At 42.2% G+C, this 21860-nt stretch overlaps 1 protein-coding gene across 2 annotated transcripts in view; it reads right to left on the bottom strand.

Moving 5' to 3' along the window:
- The window catches only part of TMTC1 (transmembrane O-mannosyltransferase targeting cadherins 1), a 150535-nt gene that overhangs the window by 15043 nt on the left and 113632 nt on the right, over positions 1 to 21860 (bottom strand). For both annotated transcript variants that reach the window (XM_064514668.1, XM_026116946.2), the window contains exons 12-13: positions 10231 to 10374; positions 3121 to 3229 (exon numbers count right to left, since the gene is read on the bottom strand). In XM_064514668.1, coding sequence (XP_064370738.1) covers positions 3121 to 3229; positions 10231 to 10374 — 253 coding nt within the window. The remainder of the gene's footprint in view (positions 1 to 3120; positions 3230 to 10230; positions 10375 to 21860) is intronic.

Genomic DNA, 21860 nt, shown 5'->3' with positions numbered 1-21860 from the left:
ATTAAGTTCAGTCGGAAATTAAGAAGTGTGTGCCAGAGCTTTCTCCCTCACAGCCTATCCTCTCCTTAGGAGAGATGCAATAAGATAACCAAGGCTTGATTCTCATTAACACTTAATAATGCCACTTCCGGACCTTCATGAAACATTTATCAAACTCAAAAAATTCAGCAAGCAGCCTTAAAAAATGTATGAGATTTTTATGATTTTAAGAAAATTATGCATCTGAGGATCTCTCAGTTGAACTCCAGGGTTTTTAAGTCTCTTTTTTTTTTTACAGCTGTTTTTCAGTCTGGGTATGTCCGAGTCACATCTGCAGGGTTTCCTCTGCAGCTGGGTTAAAAAGTTTCTTTTTCTTAGGGTATGCTGATGTTCTTACAAAAAAACAAACACAAAAACCACTTGACTCCAGAAGCTAGAGCTTGAAAAAGCCATCAAGTAGCTTGAGATGGCTGATGAAACTTCAAAAGCGGGCAAGAAGGTATACTCAAGAGAGTCAGAGTAGAGCCGAGGGAACCAGTGTTGTTACAGCAGTGTGAAACTGGCTAACAAAACTGTTTGATTTCTGATATTAGCAGCACTGAAATGGCAATAGACTGTCATGGAATACAACCACACACGTGACTGAGTTACAAGATCAAGTAGAAAAAGCAGCAAGAAGGACAAGCACTTATAAAAGGCATAGACAAGGCAAACTGTTTTACACAATGTGTTCTTTCTTTTTTTCCCAAATCTGTTCTGGTTTCAGAATCAACTAACAAGGAGAGAAAAGGGCAATTACACTGAGTTACAGGCTAATTCCCTGGAGCATGAGACATTCCTCTTAAGAACATTTTTCACATCCGCAGAAGGAAAGAAACCGTAAGCCCGATTTCAGATTCAGAGCCCTTAAATTACAGGGGAACACACTGTGCGGGACCGACCAAGGCAATCAGGACACTGTTTCACTGTGTCACTTCCACCTGCTTCCTCCCTTCTTAGCCTTAGCATGAAGCTAGAGGACCAGAAGTTTGTCACAAGTATGGCCACCTCATGAGAGTTATTTAAATATGCAGCTTCTAGCACTTCAGCCCCTTTTCTCTCACATCCCCATGGGAAGGAACTAATTCATACTCCCTTCCTCAAAGCTACGCAGCGAGTCTGTTAATGCAGCCCGCTGGGATAACTTTGTGCATGCTGCCTGGCACCACTGATAGCTGAAGAGGTGCGAGAAGAACTCTGGGCTACAAGCAGGAAGAAAAACAGCTTTGTAACTTTTAGCCCTTTTGGGATATTATTGCTCAGGCAAGGAGGAAAAACCCAAACTGAAAAACAGGATCCCATTTCTCCCTCCTGACACATATATCATCCTTTGGGCTAGAGCTGCCAAAGTCTCTGCCCGTGCCCATCCGAGAACTGCACAGCGTCATTCTGCAGCCCTCAGCCATGGGGAGCAGTGCGTATTTGCAGGATGGCTCCTACTGCAGTCTCTGTGATGGCTGGGCAAGGACGCAGCTTGCAATGCGCAAGCTGCACAGTCCGGTAGTCATCAGCTGTGGCTGAACATGAGAAGGTGTTAGAAGACTGCAGGAAATCACTATTTTCAGAGGAAACTGTATGAACTATCTTTTTTCCCTTCCACTTACTCAAGCCTCAAGAGGATGAACAAACTGTACCTAAGATTAGGCGAATTATTGCTGGACTTACTAACAACATTTGCTTTGGGCAGATGGCCTTGGGACTCTGTAACGTTTTTATTGCTCTGTTGACCTTATGACTGATGGTTCTAATTAATTAATTCAATTAGTATTAAAACCAGGTATTACTGTGGAGAACTCATTTCCTATACTTGCAGGAGACTTCATTAAAGGGCTGATTCAAATCACAGATCCCATTCAACAAGGTTCTTCTTTCAATTCGTACACTATATTTCTAGGTCTCTGCAGTTGTATATCTGATAATATTTGAAAGTCACTTAAAAGGGAGAAGAAAATAGCACAACACCTTTCAGTAACCCATATTTATCAAAGGTGGATTTTGTGGACTGCCTGTATCATTAAAGAAACCAGAATAAGCCAGAATAAGACTCTTGCTTATATAGTTTTGCCAAAATTTATCCGCCTCCCTTTTTGGAGCGAAGCGTTCAGCTAATTCTGCTAACCAGACTAGTGGAAAATAGTGAAAGATGATATTCCCTGCGGCCCAGAGGGGAGGCTGCGGCAAGATGCAGCTGACGTCTGTGGGAGCAACGCCGGAAGCACGGCCTCCTTCGGCTACTGCTGCACGCTTGGGGAAAACCAGGCCCTGGCGGTCTCCAAATGGGCACCCACACTTCATGGCTTCTTTTGAACTCAAGCGTTTTCTGCCTCCATTTCCTTTTTCTTCAGTGGGGACAGCAATAGTTCACCTCACAGGGAACTTGCAGAAATAGATTACCTAATGTACAGAGAGTACTAAGGGACCAGAATAATAAGCATGGTGAAAAAGCCCAAGAGGAAATGAGTAATCCTGCCTCCAGAGCACAGTCTGGACGCTGTGCAGTAAATAAGGCCTGGGGCCACATATTGAACAATGAGGTTAAATAAAATATCGAGCAGCTGCTCATTAAGAGCAACATAAAGCAAGTGAACCTTCCCACTCCCAGTACGTGACCATCTACCTGCGTAATTAGAGCTGTATCCTAATGCACATGTGCTGAATCCAGGCTGCAGAGGCAACCTTATTTAGGACATTTCCTAACTTTGGAGTGTTTTATTATAAAATCTTAACGTTATCAATGTGTGTGTGTGAGGGGGAGAAAGGGTCATATATTCTGCTATCAAAACACTCTAGGTACACTGTAACAATGGATCAAGCCTTTGCTAAAGATACAGGGAGCTGCAAAAAAGGATATTTACTCACAATTTTAATAGCAATTTAATTCAAAGCCACATCAGGTGGGTGTAATTACTCATTGAGAATGAGTTGCCTCCTATATTGAAAAAGTCAGCTCTGAAGCAGCCCAAAAGACCTCTCCAGACAGCCACAGACTCAGTGCCTGTGTGTGAGGTGAGTGCGTTTCTAAGGCATTCGGCTGAGAATGGCACGCGCAACATCAGAGCATCACGTGCAGAAGGAACGTGAGCTTTGGGCGATACCCGTTACCTGTTCGGCTAACAGGGAAGCCAGGCTTGAGTAAGCGTCTGCGAACTCTGGGCCGTATTTAATGGAATCCCTCAGTAGGATTATAGCCTCCTCCTTCTTCCCTTGGGACCTGCATGCCAAAAAATACAGGAAGTAGTGAAATAAAAAAAAAAAGAAAAAGAAAAAGAAAAAGAAAAAAGAAAAAGAAAAGTTCCTTTAATAGACCTTTAGGTCAACCACTGATTAACTACTTTAAAGAAATGTAAAAGTCCCTGTCTTGTTCTTCTCAGCAAATACTAAATAATTAACTTGTGCCTTCTCTCCATGGTCTGAGTAACCAGCATCCCCTGAGCCCAAGCAACTCCCCTGGCCTTTCTTTGCGCATACGGGCCTGCAGGGAGGGGCTGTGGTCACATGTTAAATTTTATATGCTAGCACATGCACTTTCCGCACATGGGTTTTTAAAGTCCCTGGAGCAGCACACAGGCTCCCTGCAACGATTCCCCATTTTTGATTTGAGTGGCACCTGCGAGGGGAGAAGGGAGCCGACAGGCTGGGCTGTCTGGTGACTGTCGCGCTGGGCGTAACCCAATGATCCCAACAAAGGCAAAACACCCCCCAAAATAGTGTATTCCCCCAAGCCCCACACTGAACAGCAAAAAATATTTTATTTTGACTGTCAGATAATCAGTATTAGTTCTCTGTCTGCTGAGTCGTAACCATGATATGCTGTAAAATTCTCCAGTCCTGTAGTCCTATTCTCAGTGTTTCTCTTAATGACAGATGTATCAAATTCTGCCTCATCCATCCCATCAGGAGTTAAAGATATATGAAGGGCAAGTCAGCAAAAGGGTCCCCAAGTACAAAGTACATTTTCTAAAAACGCTGCAGAGTCTTTGCATGTTCCTAGACAAGAAGTGCTGTTATGTATCAGGACTTATGCCTTAGTATGTTATTACTTTTAAATTAAAAGTATTGGTAGATTAAATCTGTCTGGGATCTCTGTCTGGGATCCCAAGCACCTCAGTCATTAGTCTGTGCTTCAGATCTTAATAATTATGAACCGAAATATCTGAGGGATGGCTACACTGATGAGCTACAGTTTTTCCAGTATTACTCTGCTTTTATTGCCTTGGGAAAAGGAGAAGGTTTCCCGAGCAAACATCTAAGGATGTTTATTTGAGCTACAATTTCTCCAGTACTGATCCATATTTCTTTCCTTGAAAAAAGAAGTTTCCCGATCAAACATCTAAGGATGCTTATTTGGACAGGAACAACATTTTCCTTGTGCTGGGTGTACAAAAAATACGAATAGCACAGCTTACGAAAAAGCAACAAAGGACTCTGGCACACGGAAAACATGTGAACACCTTGCCGCTTTGGCCTTGGATTTCATCTGAGCAACATGAGCAGGTAACCAGATCTTGTTTATAAGGTGCAAATTTCAGCTGATAATATATGTGGCTTTGCAGATTTTTCCCTTTTCTAGTTATATAACTGAAAGGATATTTTGCCTGTGCATTAAGCTAAGTAAAACCAGTTGTGCTAGTCTTTTTCTTCTTCAGTGCTGCTCTGTATAAATTACACAAGTGAAGCAAAAACAAATAAAGAACCACTTTTCCTCTACACTAATTAAAGACTAGCTAGCTTGTCAATTTATAAAACTTTTGGATCCCTTGGCTGGAGTTTCATGACACATTTTTATAAATCAAAAACAGATGACTGCTTTATAAAGGTATTGATGTTTGGCAAAAATGTAGGAAATGCCAGCTACAAAAATAAAAGGATTAAGTGATCCACTCAGCAGCACTAAAAGTTCCCATTAACCACAAGTATGCACTCTAAACACAGGGCAGCCCTCTTAATTGCTCTTTTTTTCTAAATGGCCTTTTTCTTTGTTTGATCCAAGAACAATGTTTGTCTCCTGAAAGTGGGGGTAGAGAGGGAAAGATTATGGCATTTCTTTATGTGACAGACTGAATTATATTAAAAAAAGCAGATCCAACAGTTTCTAAGAGGGCTCAGGCCTGCAAGATACTGAGTGCTCTGGCCAAGCACTTAAACACACACTTAAATTTTATGCATGCAAGTTGAAAATTAATTACTGGTTGAAGTGCTTTCCTGGAATAAGGCCAGCATATTCAGCACTTTGCAGGATTGAGGCCATTGGTCATATAAATCCAACGTAATCTGGGAGAACACAGAGCACTGGGAGAACAGTCCGATACACTCATTTACCACGAATTGGGTATCTGCAGCAGGAAAAGCTGGGTAATACCTTCACTATGACAGAGAGAGGAACAGATTCACCTGACAGGAGTCTATGATCACTTCATCCAATTTTTCCCCAAATTACTCTAATTACTCTGCCTTACAACGTCCTCTGCTGATTCCCTCTGCCACTTGTACCCCCAGCTTTCCCCTGCAGTTAGCGAGTTCAAGCAGTGTGCGAGGAATGGCTCTTCCCACCCAGGAGCATCTCTTCCATAATCAAGTGACCCACAAATTGAGAAACATCAGCTTAAACCATCAACTAGAGGTCTGGCGATACAGAAGGGCTGTGTGTGAGCTGTTAGCACTGCAGCAAATTTCATCCACAACAGATTGAAAGAGTAGCCCAGGAGTTGGTGTTCTAGTGCACTTTTTAAACTTTCAAAATGGCTTGTCTTTGTCAAATTAGTTCTTACTGCACTAAAGCCAGAAAAACAGAACTCAGTAAGGGCTCCACAACTATTCTGAGCATCTCATTTTGGTTTTCTATCATCCAGCTATGCCTATTTGAAAGTAAACCTCTAAGCCTGTTTGAATCCCTGTGTTAAGAATGTTTCAGATTATTTAGATATACTCCTTTGGCATTCATTTATACTATGTGGATGACACCAAATTGGCAGGAGCAGACAATACGCTGAAGGGCAGAGCTGCTGTTCAGAGGGACCTGCACGGGCTGGAGAAACAGACTCAGTGGCTAGAAAGTAGCCAGCTGGTCCAGGGAGGTGATCTTCCCTCTATTCAACACTTGGGAGACCACATCTGGAGAAGCATCCCGTATTGGGCTCCCCATTATAGGAAAGGCACGGACATACTGGCGGAAGCCCAGCAGAGGGCCATCAAGATGGTCAGGGCTGGAGCACTGGCACACGAGGAGAGGCTGAGCAAGCTGCTCTGTTGAGCCAGAACAAGAAGAGGTTCAGGAGTGGCCTTATTGCTGTCTGCAACTACCCCGTCAGAGGACACAGAGAAGCCAGCACCACACTTTTTTTGGTGACATGACGAGTGGCATGAAGAGTATCATTCAGTTTGCTTGTCTAAATGGAATGGAGAAATGTTTCATTTTCTGAAAGGTCTCAAATTTCAATGTGTTTAATATCTACCTGCTGTTTTCCAGCCCCTTCAAACACTTACACAAGCCTGTGTCAGGATATTCACATACACCTACATCCCAAAGCCTGTACCACAGAGGGCAAGGAAGTCCTTTCTATGAATAGATGAGTGTGCTAAACTTTGATTAGATCATGTTAACAAATGCACAGGATATCTTGTGTGTTACTCTACATTGGTAGAGAATAACTCCTTTGAATAAACCCAAGATTTCAATGAATATTATTTCTAGGCATTTCCCTTTTCCCTTGAAAACGTAGTCTTAACATGCTCAAAGCATGTAAGAGTTATGAGGCTTTTCTTCATAAGAACTGCTGTACTGAATATTAGAGTGCTTTACATATGGATAGATACAATAAGGCAAAGAATAAGTTCCCTCCCATTCTTCCTGCAATAGCAAGCTAAGATCCTGAATATTTACTTCAAATGTTCATAATATTTTATTTCTTGTCTCTTTACAGAATATCCTACAGGTTATAAATTTATGTGAGGTATTCCTCATGATCCATATTTATTTCAGTTTTTCAAATTGTATCTCAGCAAAACTAAATCTATATATACGAGTTAAATATTTACATAACATGAAACTTAAAAAAATAAAACAAAAGAAAGCAGCACCAGGCTGCTTTGTATCACTGATCATGGACTAAAAAAGGGGAGAAGGTGATTCTTCATTTTTAAATAGACCATTCTTCTGAGTCTTTTTATCTAAGAAATCTGCCTGCATTGTTTAATTATCCACTGTCCAATATTTACATAAGGCAAGAAAATGATGACATACAACTTTATTTTGCAATATGTAAACAAAATCAGGGGCTTATTCAACCGTTATCATGCAGTGCTTCCTGGGAACATTCATCTTCTGGCACCTAGCTGTCTTCACTATGTGCAAACAGAAAATGGAAACGTTTTTTCATCTAGGTCTTCCACAGAAAAAAACCCCTAAAGATTCCACCCTGTGCTCTCCAAAACAAATTTTTATGCAAGCTTAAATCACAAGGAACAATGCTTGAATAGACAGCCTATTTCCAGGGAATAATGAGAGGCAGATTCCCACACAGGAACAGCAAACCTATCCTTCCAAAATCCTGGAGTTCCCCTTTTTGAAACCTCATAGGTAGTGAAATTGAATATCTGCAATCAAATTTCCACACTAGAAGCTGGAGCGGGTATAAGGAAATCTGCAGAATAAGCGTCTGAATTCCCCATGCCAGACAGTTTCATTACATATCCTCATATAAGTAATGTTGTTACTACACATGCTTTAAGTATTGCAGATCTGGTTCTCCCGATCTATACCATGTACAGACCTCTGTAAACCTCCGTAAAGAGGACAGAATATGCTTTTAGGTCTTGACCTTTTATCCTCTCTTGGCCATAATTTTAAAAATCAAAACACCCTTCATAATGTCTCATAGCGCAGTCAGAAAATAATGTCTGCTTGTAATATTCTGCATATTTTCATTTATTTCTTAACTTATATGCATTTAGGGTCTGCAGAATACTAGTTGCCCTATATGCACAGCACAGAACCGGTCTCTCTTTCCAGTAGATCACAGGTTCTCAGTGCATGCTCCATGTTAGGTTGAATAAAAAGATAATTCAGAGAGCTAAGCAGAAAATAGACACAAAGTCATAGGAAAGGTGAGTTTGAAATCTCTGCCTAGTTTCCATTTAGTCATCTCACAAGCCACCTTATGCTCTAGCACGGCTGATGATCTCTGTGAATTTGACTGATGATCCAGGAAACGTGCAGGAACACAGGTTTGAGAGAATGGCTAACGTTCGAGGGGAGACATTCATGTAGGATGCGACTGCACAGCATCTGGTGTACGTGTGTGTTACCTTCCACCATGTATTCTATGCAATTTTGAACTTTTTTTTAAGCTGTATAGGGAGACGAAGGCACCTGGTTTCCATTACAATTAATACTATTAGAGTGTCCAGATGAAATGGGTTGCTTTTGAAGCCTAAAAAAGGTGTAAAAAATAGGAGCGAGTGGGGGTGGGAAAAGGTGGGGGTGGAACCTAAGTGCATTCTTTCAAAGAGCTCAGCAGAGGTGAGTATCACACACCTTTAATGTACAGCACTACATTGCATTACAGAAGGATGAAGAGAGCATACAATCTGATGGGACACACAGTATCTTAAATATCACATTAGGAAAAACATGACATTTTGCACACAAAATAAACAGCAGTTCTAAGAGAATTTCCCAGATGCTTCCTGTGTGCTTTGCAGGTGCAACAAATCTGCCCATCTGCTGGGTTGCAAGAGCCCACCAACAGGCCAGATTTAAGTGTTACTGACATAGGATGTCCTGATGCTCCTTCTGGATTGTGTCCTTTTGTATTAATATGTTATATTTAAAAAAAAGAATCACAGAGAATAATAACTAAGGCAAATGTGATGGATTAAAAGGACAATATATATTTTTAAACACCGTTGCCATCTAAGATTAATTTCAGTCAACCAAACCTGATGAATAATACAAACACCTTCCATTCCTCTTGCACTAAGTCTGTCTTTACTATCTTCCTTTTTTGTGAGTATTCCCAGTAATGCACTAGCCTACTTTTTATTTGAGAGTTACTCATCTGCCATATTCTAATCCAAAACAATCACAGTTACTTGTAACGTTATCCTGACATCTTCTCCATTACCCAACAGGCTAGGTAGAACTTCTGCAAACCGCTTAATGTCCTTCATACAAACTCATAACAAAAGTGACTTTTTAGAACTAGAGAGATCAAGTATGCTTTGATGAGACAGTGTCATTTTATAATCAGCCCAACACTAAAGCCAGATATGCTCTAAAAGATTTACCAGAGATATCTACCAGAGGTATTACCAGCAACGTCCCCCTACAAAATAGGTGCGGTTTATATCAGCAAAAATGTACATTTTTACTGCTGCAGTTTATACTGTTCTGCTAGCAAAATAAGCTATCTTGACAAAAACAGGGGGGTTTTTTGCTAGTGCAAAATAGCAGTGCATGAATAGAAATGTTTGTGTTTTTTTAATAAATTGCAGCTCTAGCAGCTCTTCGATCACACTGACAAAAATTCTCACGTAGATCTGACCTCAGAAATAGTTACTCAAGTTAATTTGCATGATTATGATTGTCTAATATTCTCCTTGTTACACATTGGCAATCTAAATAATGATGAGTCAAATTATGAGCTGATTAACTAATGTTCTAACTCAGCAGAGTACTAAGGCAGGGATGTAAGCCAACTTTCCCCTCAAGTCCAGACCATTCCCCCTCCCATAGGGATGAACCATCTCCTGCTCTGAGCATCTCAAAGTTAGGTGCTTACACCTAAACTATACATCCGACCTTCCATTTTCAGCTAATGATGACAAACAGAAACATCAAGAGAGAAGTTCACTATTCATTAGGTTTGCAAAAGATGGCTGTCTTTGAACGACATGACCTGCTCCACTGGAAAGGCCTACCATTGAGGTGGGAATCTCAAGTGGCCAGTTTTGTTTTAGATATCTCAGTTTTTGATGCCTAGTTTGGAGCAGATGAACTCCCTTAAGCTGAAGCACGATGGCAAACAGCATCCAAACTGACCTGGCGGACAGATGATGGGTGTCCAAACTAAGCCTTGTTTCTGTGCTGGCAATCTTGGCTGCCAATAGGAAATAATGTCATTCCCTCATCAGCTGGTAAAAAAAACCCCTATTTTGATGATCTGCATAGAGAGAACATGAATTTCCTTGAAGTCAGTTCTGCGTTCAACTTACTTGAGCAGGTTGCCGAGATTGAATAGTGCACGATTGTGCTGAGGATTTAACTGAAGGGCCCGTCTGTAATAGTCCTTTGCCTCCACCACGTCTTTGGTCAATGTACCCAAGTTGTTGAGAGCACTTGCATGACGAGGGTACAGCCTGGAAAAATGGAAATATCAAGTCACGGACACTCATTAACTGACAAATAAAGCTCAGGTTGCTAGTTCCTCCACCACTGCAGTTCTGCACTCAGTAAAGAGAAGGACATGCTTCTCTAGGTTTTTCACCAGAAAACACTAGAGGTGAAAGTGATCAACAGTGAGATTTAGCATCTAGGACCCTTTGTGCCATAAAAGGATGAAAACTGAAGTTCATTATGATGACAATGAAATAAATACACTATAGTAGCCCACAGAAATCCCCGTCAAGTTGGGAGACCAGCTGGTAAGAAGATATGCAGACGCCCCCTCTGATGCTCTGTTACGGAACAGCGCACAGCGGCTTGCCCTCTGAAGTCCTCCAGAGGATCATTTTATTCATGATAGCGAGGAACCTTGTTAAGATGGTCAAGGCTTCAGTTTGAGAAGATCTAGTCTCAAATCCCGTTGCCCCTGCAGATTTTCTACTTTGGACCACAACAAATTATTTGACATTTCTGTGCTTTCGGTCCTTGTTTGGAAAATATCAATAATAGCTTTGTAATTCATGGGAAATTGATATGGATAATGATGTTAAAAGTAGCTGGCTACAATAGTCCAGGGTATGGCACGAGGAGGGGCATTTAAAGGAAGAAGAAGAGATTAAGGCTCTACAATGCAGTCTGACTCTCAAGTTTGAGACTGCTCTTAATCTAAGTCCTCCCATGGGTTTTTTTACCTGGAGTTTTTCATTATGTCAGTTCAGTACCATGAATAATTCAGCATTTTATACACTGCTGCAACATTTGCATCCATCACATTTTAGTTCCACAGCACATAAGTGGTGGGCAGGGGTCTGATTTGAGGTTGAAGCCAGGAACGTGCATGTCCCCTGGGAGAAGGGGACATGGTCTGATAACAAACTTGGGATGTTTTCTACAACTAAATAAGAAAGGAGTCCCAAAATTCTTTTTCTGCCCAACACCAAGTCTAAAAGACAAGCCTTGCAAAGCCACATAGTTGAGAAGAGGATGTTCAAAGATGCAGCAACATATATTTTTTAAAATTTAGCCTACTTTAACGAAGGATAAATGTAACAACCACTACGCAAAATTACTACTACTACTAACTAATAATAATAAAAAATGACCACTACAATGTCAACATCCCTCATGAAGAGACAAAATCCCATCTCCCAGAGGTAACCTCTTCTGCTACAAGCACTCAGGGGCAGTTTACCTGTATAAGCTGGTGTCTTAAATATTTGCATTGTCCTGTGGCACAACTGTTCACCCACAGTACCTGCATTTGCTGCTCACTGAAGTGATATTAGCATTGAAATAGCATCACTTTCCATCCCTGAAGCTACTCAGCAAGCCTGACAAGCTGGAGCAGCCTGTGGCAAATCCTTCCCACAGGAACATCAGGGAGCAAGGGAAAGGACCAAGCTTGCTTGGTCTTCGCTGGGTGGGATAAATCAGTATGTGATACCTTGGCCAGGATCTTGAATGAAGAAGGTCCTATCTATCTTAGGGCAAATAACAGAGGGCTCAGCCTTTTTTTCTATTTCTTCCAGAGGAATTCTGACATTGTTTTTAATTTAAAAGGTTTGGAAATTATATTTTTGAGCCTTTTTTTTTCTTTTGGCTATGACAGAAGCCAAATGTAACAACATTTAACATGTACATACAACATACAAACAACATACAACATGTAACAACATTACTTTTGTCAGTACTCACATATAACAAAAAGCTCTAATATCTGGCATGAAGTTGCCTGAGTTATGAGCAGGCAAAAGTATTTCAGACAATTCTTGGGAAAGTCAGAAACAGATTAACATTTTACAGCCCTAAACCTGATGTTTTTGCTCTCAAACTTTCAGAAATTAATTGTCCTCTTGGCTTCTGGTGTTTCCATGACATTTTAGGCCCAGGGGATTTGCTTGAACTGATTTGGAGAGGAATGAAAATTCAATTAAGATTAAAAGAGAGAACTGATTTCACCTTTAAACTGCACAGTTCTGACCAGCAGCTCCATAAATACAGTTCTGAGCTCAGTGCTAAAACCTTTCAACAGCAAATCACAGGATGCAAACACATCTCCCATGTATCCTGGGCTCTATTCCTTGTGTTTTAGATTTACTTATTACATCCCATTGCCCTTTCCAAGAAATGTAAGTGAGAAACCAGAACCTCAGCTAGCACAAATTGTCAGCTTAAACTGGCTTAGCATCTGGCCCGAAGAACTTACAACATTTGCAATTTTACATATCCAAACACACGTTAAGGGAAAAACCTGAACACTGAGATAAGACAGTGGCATTGGGCTTTTGAGTTGGGCTTCAGTTCTTTATGTTTTTATCTGGAATGTTACTTTCCTACAGCAGTAGAGGAAGGGCTCTGCCACCCACTCTCGGAGGGGAGAGGTGCTCCCTGAATGGCTGCAGGCCAACTCATGCCAGTTGGCCTCAGGGCCAGAGAATGGAGCCCAGCCCCTTTTATTGCTTAATATGGATGTTGACTAAAGGACTAATGGCCTTACTCCGTCCACCTTCTCTTCATGCATACCCACTGCTGTTGTTAGCAGCTTCCTGGGCATAAAAATGGAGTAGAACAAAGTCTCGTAGCCGGATTTACAGAACATCATAAAACTTGACCACAGGTCACTAATTAAAGCAACATTTACTAAAGAACTCTCAAAGTGTTTCTGCAAAATTTGCAGCTATACCATTTGAAAATTGTTTTTTATCCTTTTTGCTGTATGTGATGTATTATTCCAATGAATGGAGGCATGTGTATGTTTCTTCCTTTTAATCTTATTGGGGGGTTTCTGTTGTTTTTCAAGACTCTTGGAATCGGACCCAGTGGTTCCCCATTGCCTACCTTGCTTATTTTGACTGTAAGCTATCTGATGCAAAGACTGTCTCTTCCCATGTGTATTTATTTCTTGGAAAAGTCAGAAACAGATTACCAGGACAATGATGTCTCTGGCTAACCTAGAGTCTCTTCCTGTCACGATAATAATAATATTCAGAACCCAGACCTTGTTTTACAAATAGCTGAGACATTCTGAGATGCAAAAAAAATGTTGTTAAAAGGTATACATTGTTTTATAACTTTTCTTAAGAAGCAGAGCTTTCTATGTGGACACACACACAGAGCTGCATTTTCCTTGCCACCACCACTGATAATGGTAACAGTCTGCAGGCAATATCCTTCTTGCTATGTATCTGATTAGGTAGAAATTCCTCTAGGCTTCACCTAATCAAATGCAAGTGCTGCATTATTTATGAAAGAAAGCTGAATTTCATTAAACTTCTACAAGAAGCAATATATGTAAAAATATATATTTCTCCCTTCTTTTAGAAATCAGAAGAATTTTCTTTAAGAATCTGCTTTCACAGGTGATTATAAGAAAAGTCCTGAAATGGCACAATTACCTTAAGAAAGAAAAAAGAAACCAACCTTTAAAAGTATATTTTAAATCAGGCTGGGCTTTCATTTCCAAAGAGAAGACAAGTGGGACGTTTCCTTGCTGCAGAATGAATAATTCAAATGATTCCTTCAGCACTGTTGCTGCAATTGTCAGAATAAATTTCAGCAGCTTTTCCTTTAACTATTACAGGTATACACTGCACAAAACTCCTGTTAGTAATTATCCCCACTTCTTTTAGGCTAGCAAAATGCCCTCTAATAACATTGAACAAAAGCCTTATTGACTTGCACAGTTGATAGATTTCCAGTTTCATAAGAAGACACGAGGCATAAAACATATAGTCATCGAAATGCTGATGACCATTTACTTCACTTTTTTAGCTTAATGCTGTTATCACCTGAAAGATTAGTTAAATAAAAATGTAGGGTTTTGTTTGTTGGCAATATGTCTATACTACGAGACAAATCCAGAAAAAAGAAAAGGAGGGAATTTGTTGTCTTGGATACAACCTGTAGTACACCAAGAATTTTAATTCTTTTAATTCAGATAGGAGGAAACCACTTAAACAATTGGCAGACTCGGTTCACAGTACTGCCTTTAAAAGCAGCTCTTGATCTGGTGCCAGGGGCATTAACGTGGCAAAAGTTATTAGCATGGCAACTCCCCCCTCGCTCTTTGAGAGAGTGTTAGATGGGTTCTGCACAGCCATCATTGTGCCGGGGAAGGGGGTGAGCGGGAATGGGGCCAGGCCAACCCGCAATTTTCCGGGGAACTGACAGCGAGCAGCACAGGAAGCGCTGGAGCGCCACGTTTCAGGGACCCTCGTGGCCTCCTGCAGCCACCCGACAAAAGAGGTTTTTGCAAAGAAGGCCAGAGCCCTCTCTCAGATGCAGGACATGAAAGTAAAGCAGCTCTGGACGTGGTTAACCTGATGGCCATGCCATGGCATTGGCGGGAAGCAAAATCTGCCTGCATCATCTCACACAATATCCCAAGAGACTCCAGACGTACCATTTCTTGCTACAGGGAAAAATCAGCAACTAACTCAACTGGGGAGATCTAGCAAGCCTGTTCTTTTTTTTTTCCCCCCTTAATGCATTTTTGATTAAGGAATGCATTTAAACTTAGCACTCACAAGGAACTTTTCACCTTTGAGGCAGCTGTGATTAATTATCACCACTGGGCTTCTGTGAGAAAAAAGGTTGTGTTATCTCTTCTCTGGTAAAAGGTGGACAGAGGCTGAAGAGCCCCGCGACAGACCTTGTCTCACCGTTCCCTCATACTGTAAGACACCTCCCTGCAACAGCTCTCTATCCTTCCAGCGCTTGTGTGACCCCATTGCAGTGCCCAGCGTCCACAAGAGTGGAAGGAAAACACTGACTTCAGCCAGATTAAGTGTGCAGAATCAGGCCTTAATTACACAAGCCCAATTACTTGCTGGCAGGATGGCAACTTAAGACACATTTTGCCCCATGCCAACACATGCTGTAATATTTTACTGGCATCATTTTGCCAACAAAAGTAAGAATGCTACATGAATAATGTTTCATCTGTGCCAAATTTTCATACTACCCCCTTTATATTTACTCCAGGATACCATTTCAAGCCAATTTCCCAATTTTAATATTACATCACATTCATTTTCACACGTTTACGTAAGCTCTCAATAAAGCTCTATGTGAGGTTGATTTAAAACCTGACTTGATGCATCTCTAAGAGCCGACATCCCCCAGGGAACACTCCTGCGCTGGCAAGGACTCGCACTACGACCTCACGATAGCACGGCACCTTCTGCTAAGCGCTGCTCTACACGATGTGGAGACTTGAAGGTCATGGAGCCAGATCCTTTCTCAAAAAGACCTCTCATTTACAGCATTTGAATTCTTTCTATAAAGGGAGAGACAATCCTGCACTATCAAGAAGCAGTTTGTTTCTCTCAAAGACTTTTATAAGGTGCATCAGTATTTCCCCAAAGTTAACACCCTTCAGCTTGGCTGAAGATCTGTGGCAGGCTGGGATTTCTTTAAAAACCTGAAAATCCTGCTGAAAGTCAGACAAATGAGAGATCTAAGGCTTTTAGGCTCCTCTGAAAGCCCTTGGCGTAATCGTCAGTGAAAGCACGACAAAATAGCTGGCCCCCTGGCTGCACGCGGCCCGGCCCCAAGGTCAGCAGTACAGCGCGTTCCCTGCCATGTTTGCGGCGGTGAGACGGGCTGGTTCGCTGCACTAGGAACAAGGCGGGGGGCGACCCTGCCCCAGCCTGGTGCTGGCTGCTCTAATATTGTTCCCCGGAGCACTTAGAGCTCCCTCCTGGAGCCGCGGGTCACCCTTCGGGATCCCCGTTACCGTTGCAGACGCCAGCGGGGTGCCCAACCACCTGCACCTGCAGCAGTTTCGGACACCACACCGGGGCGTCCCGGCTGGCCCTTGCTTGGGCACCCAGCCAGCCCTGGCACGGGTGCTGAGACACAGCACTCATCTCTGCCACGGCTGCCCGCAGCGCCTAGGACAAGCCGTCCCACAAGGTCTCCGTGCCCCATCGGTAAAGCAGCAACAATAACACTTCCTTTACCCTTGCTCTTGCCTCTCTGCATAAGCCCTTTGGGGTGAGGACAATCCCCATCTACGTTCAGTGGCCAGTAAAACGGGATCTCCATCTCAGCTGGGACCTCCAGAGACCGACTTAGTATAAATAGCAAGTGCTGAATCGCAGCCAGGGATTGCTGGAAGGAAGAAACATCCTGGCTATGCTGCTTCTCCCCCTCTCCAGCAGCTCAGAGCAGCAGGAATAGCAACCGAGTTGGCTCGCTGGCTCCTGGCCATCAGCAAATCCTTTTTACCAGGGTCAGCCTTCAAGGCTGCTCATACCAGCTTCGATGGGCACAGCACAGGGCACAGTGGCCATGCTGTACCCTAGTACTGAGGGAAACATCTACGGGACAGAAATGTGAAGAAAAGAGAAGCTGCATACATTTAATCTGTAAATTGACAAAAGCCACATGAATTCTTTAAGCCTGGCATCTGTAAAAAAAGCATATCCAGAAGCATGACATTACAAAAACAAGCCTGTAGCACATTAAACAATACTGCAATTTATGAATTTTCATCAAACCTTCAGACTTGGGCAGGGAGAAAAGCTGCAGATTTAGAGCCGAGGAGAAAAAAAGGATTTCATGTCCAACAATGTTAAAGCTAAACTCATACAAAAAAAAAAATAAAACCCCTCCTTGCTAAACGCTCATATTTCCTGCAATGTCAAGTCAACATAGGGTTATCAGAGCTGGGTTGCCTACTTACACTCTCACATAAAGAATTTATGCAGGATCCATGTAAACCCTGAAAATCCCAGAAATCACTCTAGTCCAATGAAGGACTATTAAGGCACAATATGCCTGATTTACACAGACAGAGAACAGCACAGACATCGCCATAGAGTCCAGAGAAACTACAGAAATATAGAAGCAAGCAGGAGTCTATCGCCCAACTTCTTCAGGCAAACATGAGGGGACTACATAACGACATATATATCTTGTCTAAGTAGATGGGACAGATGCCTGTCCTCTCCCAGAGATGACAGCTACAGGAGGAAGCTGTGGTCCAGCCCTGTAGTGCCTTGGTCACAGCCATCTCTGAGTTGTTTGAAGGTCGCCTCAGTTTCCAATATAAATCAGAGCAGCCCCATTCCAGCACTGCCCAAATTGCTCAAAGGGGCCATTCAAACATCTGGAGAGAAGCAGAGCACCTCAACTTCTCCTGCCAAGGGTTCACAGAAAGTCACAAGGCTACCCTCTCCTATGAGAGATGCTCACTAGAAAGCAATTTTTCTGCCACCTCTTGGTAAGGATAGCAGAAGGCAAATCTCTGATGATTAGGTACAATAATCAGTGCTACCTGGTCATTCCGCAAGAAAAAATGGTCACACAGACAAAGGACAGGAGACTGTGGGAAAAGACAGGGCTGCTGGGAACAAAGGGTAACTTGGATTTAGCACTCATGATAGCCCAAAGTGAAAAGTAGGCTTAAACATTGGCAAAATACACCCCTACAGTTTCTATTTACATAGCCCACATGAAATCAAGAGAGACCTCTCATCTGAATAGGACAGGAGCTTTGTGGCTTCATTAGGGAAGCATCTTCCATTCTTCAGATTTTTTAGCATCGATCCCCAATCAGCCTGTATATTTACTTCACTTCATACACATTCAAAGCAATGGCACAGTGTCTCAGGAACATTAATGAGCAGTCATTCTTGTAGCTGATGGGATCCTCTCCAAGAAGATGCATTTGGACTCTTAGCAAATTCCTGAAGGTTAGCGTAGAAATATCTGCACCCAAGGTAGAAGCCTCAGTGCAGGAAGAGATCCTAACTGTGAATATCAATGTCCAGGGGAGAGCTATACCCCAGTCCATCCCAGGAGGAATATGCAGTTTCTATTGCTGTCAATGCTGTTACACTGCATACATCTTGCTTTTGCGCCCAGGCTCATAGTTCCACTTACACCAGCCTGGTTTTAAGTAAATAAAAGCTTGGACCTTGACTAATATTTGATTGATACAAAGCAGAACAACTGAGCAAAGGTGGAGCACACCCTCAAGCAGGCAGGGATTTGTGTTTTGTAGAGAACAGGTTCAAAAATAAATTACACTGGCTGAAGTAATTTGGCCATTATCCCACGCACTGTGTTGCAGAGTCCATTAAGTCTCTGATTCAAGTTATTAGGCACCCTTTTCAACCATCGATTATTATTAAATCAATGCTTTTATCTAGCTTCAGGACAGCCACCACACACATACATGACAGCACCAAGACTTCGAAAGCCTGTTGTCAAAGCATGGTTTAGAAGAACACAGCAGGAAGAAGTTTCCGACAGCTTGGACATGATCTCTCTTGAGTTTGTAACATCCACTAACGCAGGGTGTTACGTTAGTCTCTCTGAAGATGTTTCGTCCAATGCCTAACCAGAGGGATGGCTCCAAGAGCCTGACCTAAGTGACCTAAGTGTCACAAGGGCACTCAAGGCTTCGGGAGCAAACGTAGCCCTGGCAATTGCTGCAAAGCAGCAGTGCACATTTTTGACTCACTGTAAAAACAGGCTAACAAATGGTGCTGGTATTTTAATTCTTTCCAGAAATAAATCACAGATGGTATCCAAGGCCACCTGCAGTCCACGCTGAGAGGCATTTTCAAGGCACACACAGAGACACATGCATACAGACACACACACACACGGCTATATGAACACAATTTTCTTTACTGCATGGAGAATGCAATTTAACTAAACTTAAACAACCCCAGATACTGTTGATTTAAGATATATAAAAACCCAGTAGGTAGGTGTGTGGGAAAGCTTAGCGAGAAACCTGAGCCTCCCCTATAGGCATTAGGGTTATATTTCTAAGTGCAGTGGGGAGAAAGAGCTGCCTAGCTCACTACTTTTCTACCCATTCCAGTGATGCTATGAACCAATTTTTTCTCAGTGAGGGATATGGATATGGTACCTGCAGTATTTGCTCCTCCTTCCTCCCTCGTCCAGCCTGCCTTTGAGTACCAAGTATATATACGCATGATCTCGTGACACTTACTGATGCCACAGCCAGTATTTCCAGTTTTCATGCTGTCAGCAATGCCTGAAGCTGTATTATTTGCATGTTCTGCAACAGCCAGACTGCACATGCCACTGCACACGTATTTTCATGTTGACTGATCTGCTTGCTGGCCTGTTCTCTTCTCTGTCTAGAGGCAGATGTTCAGGGCAGCTCCCTGAGCCACAAGGAAAGCCAGTCCAAGGGCTCCCACTTGCAGCCCTGAGGCTTCCTTCACCTTCAGATACCATAAGGGAGGATGGAGGTTTTGCATGGACCCGCTGAACGGCAAGCTGATCCCTTTCATGCTCTGTTTGGTCAGCAGAGTTTGGTAGAGAAGTCCAAAGGGGGTGCGTGACTGTGGACATGTAGATGCATACACGCACACACACACACACACACGCACGTGCACACACACACACATACACGCATGTGTGCATGCACACACACACTGCAAATGCATTATGTGTGTATACCATCCACATGAATGCACAATGATGCATTTATGTACATAAACTCACAGTACTACATATATTGCAGATAGTTTCTGCAGTATTATATACCATGAGATCCTCTACTGATGGTCAGAGTCAATTCACACACTAGTCCATGCTTCCCTTGGGAAAGGGCAGCACCCCAGAGAGCAGCTCCAGCCCCAGCCTGAGGTGCTCTCTCTCTCTCTCCTGGCCTAACTTGCTGTTTTCCTTCTTTCCAGCACCTTCCCTTTTTTAGTTCCCCCAATGCCAGGTCATTTTGGTGAGCTGTTAACCAGCAAAAATTCAGCAGCAAAAATCAGTTATAAAGAAGTAATTCAGTTATGACAAAACCATTCTGGATCATTTGATGGTCATAATATCTGCCTTCATCCAGATAACTCTTTCTCCTCCACTACTAGCTTAAACTCTATAGTCTACTTATGTTTTATAATTAAGGGGCAATCTATATGTTTTCCTGTCCAGAAGTGCAAATATGAAATTTTAACTATTGATATTTTCGCTAGGCACAGAAATGTGGCTTGTATAGCACAGAATTATATTTATTCACCCAATTCCAGCCAGAAACCTAGCAACTTCCTTCAGACCCACCTGCTGTTTGCTCACATTGATCTGAGATTCATAGGAAGCATGACCCTGGCAACAAAAATGGCATGCCTAAGAACTGTTTTCTGCAGTGCTGGCTGTGGAAATACAGAGTGGGATGAAGGTGTTTGGGGAATTAAAATTTGAATGCGTTTGGTTGTAGCAGGGAAGGTAATTTTTTTCCCTTTATTGTTGGAAGTGTTATTAAAGAGATAACTAATGTTGGTCAAGTGGGTTTTAAGGCTCTACTGTTTTCTCTCTCGGTATGTCAGCTCATATGCATTCCTCAGGAGTAACGAAAGAGTCTCAACAGCAAAATCAAGCATAAGAAGGCTAAGGGGGCACATGGCGGGGGGGAGGAGAGAAATAAAGCAAACGCTTCATAGCTATCATTACCACGAACAAAGTCTTCATTAGCACATCATAGATATTCTTCACATTTGTGTGAGGTTGCATGACTTCATATTCTCACTCACAAACATGAGGGTAGTGAAATAAGTTTTATTTCAGATAGGACTAGCAGTATTTGATCTTGAGCAACAGGAGGTCCTCTGAAATTCCTAGCAACTGTAGCAAATCTGAAGCAGAAGCAGTAGAAAAAATTTTAAGGCTACGTTTCAGAGTAGTCATGGTCAACTCATATCTCAGAGTATTTGTTGCCTGTACTTTTTGGAAAAAAAAAATCTGGGGTCACTATCATATGTCAGACAAACCATCAAAGCAGTCTAATCCAGCAGTGTGTTTTTATTCTTTTACTGATAGTAAGCTAAAAGGTTTATGACCCATCAGTACAATTCCGGAATGCCAGCTGTTCATAAAGCCTGTTTTATGGATAACTCATTTTGCATCTCCAGAGGGCTGTGATTCCAGAGGGCTGTGATTCCATTTTTCTTTTATGAACCTGACATAGAGGAGAGGCTTGTTCCCACATATACACATACAGAACTTTCTTTTCTATTCATTCCCCCCCTTCCAACTCGAATGATGATGTTCTCTATTTTTGCATTTCATTTCATTTTTCACTTCCTCCATTCTTAGACAGTATAATTAGATTACACTCTAATTACCTAAACCTGGCTAAGTCAGGAGGTTGCTTCACTGGGCCATCTGCTGGGGTGAGTAATGAATTTTCTGAAGGGCCACCTGCAATTATTGTCAAACATCAACAACATATCAACAGTGGTGAATGGGATCAATTGCTGAGTTTCCCATGGAAACCTGCCCTGAAGTTATACTGTCAGAAGAAACATATTCTTCCCCTCCACCATTTATCTGCCATGAAGTTAATGGAGATACACCAATATAAGCCATCTTGCCTGCAAAATGCCTTTAAAAGCAGGAATGGGAACAAGTGATTAAATCACTGAGGATCAAGTTTCCTGGGATTTAGTCTCAATTGCTATTATTT

Source organism: Dromaius novaehollandiae, chromosome 1 (genome assembly GCF_036370855.1).
Source record: "Dromaius novaehollandiae isolate bDroNov1 chromosome 1, bDroNov1.hap1, whole genome shotgun sequence".
NCBI classification, from domain to species: domain Eukaryota; kingdom Metazoa; phylum Chordata; class Aves; order Casuariiformes; family Dromaiidae; genus Dromaius; species Dromaius novaehollandiae.
The sequence above is the reverse complement of the archived record's forward strand: the minus strand, read 5'-3'. Positions and strand labels throughout refer to the sequence as shown.